The following is a 4,793-nucleotide window of genomic DNA, read 5'->3' as shown; positions in this document are numbered from 1 at the left end:
CACTCAGATGGAGGGGAGAGGGATTGAACATGGGGTGGGACAAGGTTGACAGGGGAGGGCAGATAAGCAAGGGATGTGGCGGGGTTTGATAAGAGAGCATGGTGGGGCAGGGTTACAGAGGATGGGAGAGGAAGGGGGTGTTACAGGTGGGTGTCGAGTTGCGGGGTTGCAGCAGCGGAGAATGGTAAGAATGGTGGGCCTTCACTGGAGAAAGAAGAAGAAACAAGAAGAGGAGATAAGCAAGGGATGTGGCGGGGTTTGATAAGAGAGCACGGTGGGGCAGGGTTGCAGAGGAGGGGAGAGTGAAAGTGGGAGAGGAAGGGGGTGTTACAGGTGGGTGTCGAGTTGCGGGATAGCAGCAGCGGAAAATGGTGGGGCCTTCACTGGAGAAAGAAGAAGAAACAAGAAGAGGAGGAGGAGGAGGAGAAGGTGGGTCCCACACATTATTTAAAATGAAGGAATTGAATAAAAAATTGAAATTATGGAAAAAAAATGAAAAAAAATGGACAAAGAAGATGACGTGATGGGGTATTTTAGGAAGTTCAATTTTGTTTTTTCTTTGAACCCATTAACTTGGGGATTAAGTAAAAAATTTCAAGAGCAAAACTAGTGTTTTTGGTGACCGAAGGAAAGAGATAATGGCCAAAAAACAAGATTTCTATGTGATTGTGACCGATTCACTTTTCCCTGTGAAGAATCGGTGGAAATTGAATCTGGATTCCAATTTGAATTGGCTGATCAATCTGATATTTAAAAACCATTTATCTTTGTAGTCATGCCATCTGACAGGCAATGTTTTGTGTATGTTGTCGAGAAACATTGCAGAGAACTTGACAGATTCTAGAGTAGAGTTACTATGGGAAAAAATTAATGATTATCAGAGTACTGATCGATAGACCTAAGAACCCTGGTCGAGTGGTCTCTCTGACAGATCTAGTTGCCGGTAAAATGTTGTGAAAATCTGAGATCAAAACAGTGGTTCGGCAGAATAGTCCTATGGTAGTAGGAAAACAGGGCAGAGTTGAGAGATCTGACAATTAAATCAATTAAAAATTTCAGATTTTAGAATAGAAACTATGTGATATGATAACAGAAGCTAATCCACAGAATTTCAGCTTAATATGTGCAAATTTGTGAGAATCATGATATGAATTATGAATGGAAATTATTCAAAGTGACCTAGTCATTGTTCTACTGGTTTTGAAGTTATATGTTGTATAAAATATCTTTTAAGGACTTGTAGTCTGGTTTGAGATTAAAGAGCTTTTCTACTTTTCCAGGTGCTTGGAAATGCAAAGGGGGCTGTCGCTGTGGTTGTCTCAATTTTGATCTTCAGAAATCCTGTTTCAGTGACTGGAATGCTTGGTTACACGCTAACAGTGTTTGGAGTTATCCTTTACAGTGAAGCCAAAAAAAGGAGCAAATGAATGCGTCTGTGCGGGAACAGCTTACAAACACGTTTTTGTTCTGTTTTCTGTTTCTCTGAGAGGACAGCAACATGCATCTCGGAGCCGAGATTTATGCTATTTCAGCCGATTCCAAATATATATTGCACCCTCCAAATTCTTTTGTAGGAGACCGGGGATAGGATAGTGTTTCCAACTGTATCAACCAGCAATGGCCAGCTAGCATAGGAAAGGGCAAGGAAAAATCTTAATAAGAGGACCGACTGGTCTATATTTTCTTTCCATCTTGGGGTGGTAATAGAGGAATGTCTTGTATTCTTTTGGGGACAGAATTGGGTCTCTACTACCCAAACAGTTTGTTTTTTTCAGTCATTGTGCCGTCTCTTGATTAATTAATGAAAGATATTCTGAAAGTCCTTACCATTATTTCTACCCATAGTAGAAGCTGTTATATTTCGGAACACTGGGTACACAATAATGGTTAAACTTTTATTGATGTATTTCTGTGTTCGTTGGAGAGACATCATTTGCAAAATAATAATAAGGAAATTGTTTTCTATTGAGGAGCGTGGCTCTTCCACGTGCAAGGGCCAATGAGAGCATGTAGGAAATTATGGGCAATATTTTTGCCTTTCATGGGAGATGGGGCTGTCATTTGGCCTCTCTGTCTAGGCACAGGTGTTATGCTTCGTAGAGTTCTTTTTTCCAAAATATTAGTAGTAAGGGAAAGGCTGGGGACACTGGTGGTATACAGTAAGATCCTGTTCTCTCTCTTGCTTAAAATGATTCCCATTCCCCTCTTGTATAATGTACTGTCTTCCCCTCCGTTGGTGCTGCCTACTACTTGTTGAATGCAAGTGAGCCCGGAGGTGGAAGTGGGAAAAAAAGGGAGGGGTGAGAATTGCCCCTGGACAAAAAGTTGAAAATAATTTTCATCTTAGGCAAATTATAGCTACACAAGAAACCTCAAATATAATATTTTATGCATGAGAAATAACGAACCTTAGTCACACAAACAAAAGAAAAAAAAAAAAAAAAAAAATGCAGGAATAGAACTGTCATTGGTTGCGTGGCTTCTCACTGATATGGTGTCAATGAGGGAGCACATAGGCATAAAGTGGGTTCAGTTTTTGAATTTTCCAAGGTAGGGACATAATTTTGCCGGATCAAAATCCTCTGCGAGGAAGAAATGTGGCAGATAGTTACTTTTTTGAGATCAACACGTGTCCACAGATTAGTGGTGGAGACCATTTGGAGTTCAACACATGTCCTGTACTACGTGGATGGTCAGATCGAGGTTTGGGTTGGGAGACGACCAAGCTCCATTCGGATCTGGATTTCTCGCAAAACCCATTATAAGCTGATCGAAGATTCGGCTGTTCTGTTTCCCCTTTTCTTCTTCTCCCTCCTTCCTCTCTTCGAATCACCAAGGAAATTATCACCGAGAGTCCGAGGGATAGGTTCTGTAGGGTAGGAATCTGGCAGAAACCGACGGGAAAATCGCCGGAAAGATTGAAGCTGGAGAGGTTGACGGACGAGATCGCGGATGTGAGAGGGTCACAAGCAATGTCGGTCCAAGAACAAGGAGCATCGGCAGCGTGATGTCCAACCAGGTCCAATCTTTCAGATGACCGACGGGGTCTTTAAGGTGGGTATTTTTGGTCTGGAGTAGGATTTTGGCATCTGATGCAAGAGAGCTCTCCGGTAAGAGAGAGAGACAGAGGAGGAGCAGTGTGAGTGAGAATAGCAAAATGGGTCTCCGTCGTTGCATCATCTCTAATTTTCTTTTGAACTTTAAACCAGTTGGCTGAGGGGAACTGGGAAGGGAGGGGTGGGTGTGCTATGGTTTCATGCGGTTAAAAAGGAGAAAAAGCAAAGCAGATAAGGAAGGGAAGGGAAAGGGAGGCAGGGGAAGTTCAGAGACTGTCAGGGGTGATCAGAATCAGCGTGTAATGAGCAAGGGGATGGAAACGGATGACAAATACGAAGTAACTGCTTCTTATGATCTTATCTCCAGGGAGAGTGATTCACATGGGAAGATACCCCTTTCCTGTCGATCCTACACGCAGCGAAGCCAAGCCTACGATCACCTTCCAATTGCCGCACTAGTTGCGATTGCACGATATTCAGCCTCATTCCAAGGGCAAGATTCCAGTACTTCCAAGTTCCAACTAATTAAGGCCAATTAAGAGGCTTCCTCCATCCCTAAGTACTGTAGAACCAGAACCAAACCTGAGAAGCAGGGTCGACGCTCGACAGACGACAGAAGCAGGGTCGACGCTCGACAGACGAGAGACATACAACAGATGGAAAATGGAAGGGCCAGCTGGTTTTGTTGGACGACGGCAGGAGATCTTAGACCCGAATAGAGACAGCCCGTGTCACACCCCGTTCACACAGAACCGGACCGGTGACAGGGTTAACTCTGGTTAACCCAAACCTTCTAGGATCATTTAACACAGTATCCAACCGCAACATACACACAACTAAAAAAATGTTCAACAGTTCAGCGGAAGACTTAATTTACCTGTAAATATCCCCAATATACTTGATATCCAAATTGTAATACATAGTTAAGTATATGTGGGCCCGCAGGTATGATATTTACACAAAAAGAGTACAATTTACATATCAAGTACACAAAAAGGATCATCAAAAGAATCATAAAGTAACCCTGTATGGAGTCACTGCTGTGGTCCCACAGCACAACCCTCGCACGTGCAATTCGTGCTGTGCTTATAGTCCTCGGGGACCCACCAATCCTCCTCGGGGAATTCCACTGTGGGGCCCGACCCTTGATCCTCAGGCTAGTGACCTGCAAAATCGTCTAAAAGAGGTGCACACGTGGGATGAACTCACTAGCTCAGTAAGTGAAAAAAAGGACCACACAACAGTCCACACAACAATCAAAATCATATGCATTATATGCTATGCAATCCATTTTTCATCACATCCACCTAAACAACATTACTAAGTCTTGGGTTTAGTGCTACTACAACCACAGTGCGCGTATGCTCCGGGTACGAGCAACGAACTCCATCCGGCGATACGCCCATACGACTGTCGGAGAAGGCCCACCGTGTGTACTCGGAAAAGTAAAGCATGCCGACCACTGGCTCTCAACATAAAAGTAAATGACAGAAAATAAAGATGCTGACTTCAGCAATTTAAAAGCAGTACGATTGGCCCTCTTGAATATACCACTGGGGTTGCCGACTGTCCTAATGACCAGCCAGGCGTATGTCTAACCGCCACAGTGACCCGACAACCGCGACCACTGCTTCCCCCCAAATGGTAACCCAATACCTCAACCCCTGTTGGGAAGGGTCGTAGCACAGGAAGATGATAATCCTACACCGCATGCTCCTATATGACATAGTACGATTG

At 43.8% G+C, this 4,793-nt stretch overlaps 1 protein-coding gene across 1 annotated transcript in view; it reads left to right on the top strand.

Annotated features, from left to right (window-relative positions):
- The window catches only part of LOC122091626 (probable sugar phosphate/phosphate translocator At3g11320), a 28,432-nt gene extending 26,600 nt beyond the window's left edge, over positions 1–1,832 (top strand). The window contains exon 4 of the mRNA XM_042661651.1: positions 1,281–1,832. Within this exon, the coding sequence (XP_042517585.1) occupies positions 1,281–1,427 (147 nt within the window). The 3' untranslated portion in view covers positions 1,428–1,832. The remainder of the gene's footprint in view (positions 1–1,280) is intronic.
- Positions 1,833–4,793: the final 2,961 nt, after the last annotated feature.

Source organism: Macadamia integrifolia, chromosome 10 (assembly GCF_013358625.1).
Source record: "Macadamia integrifolia cultivar HAES 741 chromosome 10, SCU_Mint_v3, whole genome shotgun sequence".
Classification (NCBI taxonomy): domain Eukaryota; kingdom Viridiplantae; phylum Streptophyta; class Magnoliopsida; order Proteales; family Proteaceae; genus Macadamia; species Macadamia integrifolia.
This window is presented reverse-complemented; position numbering and strand designations above follow the sequence as displayed.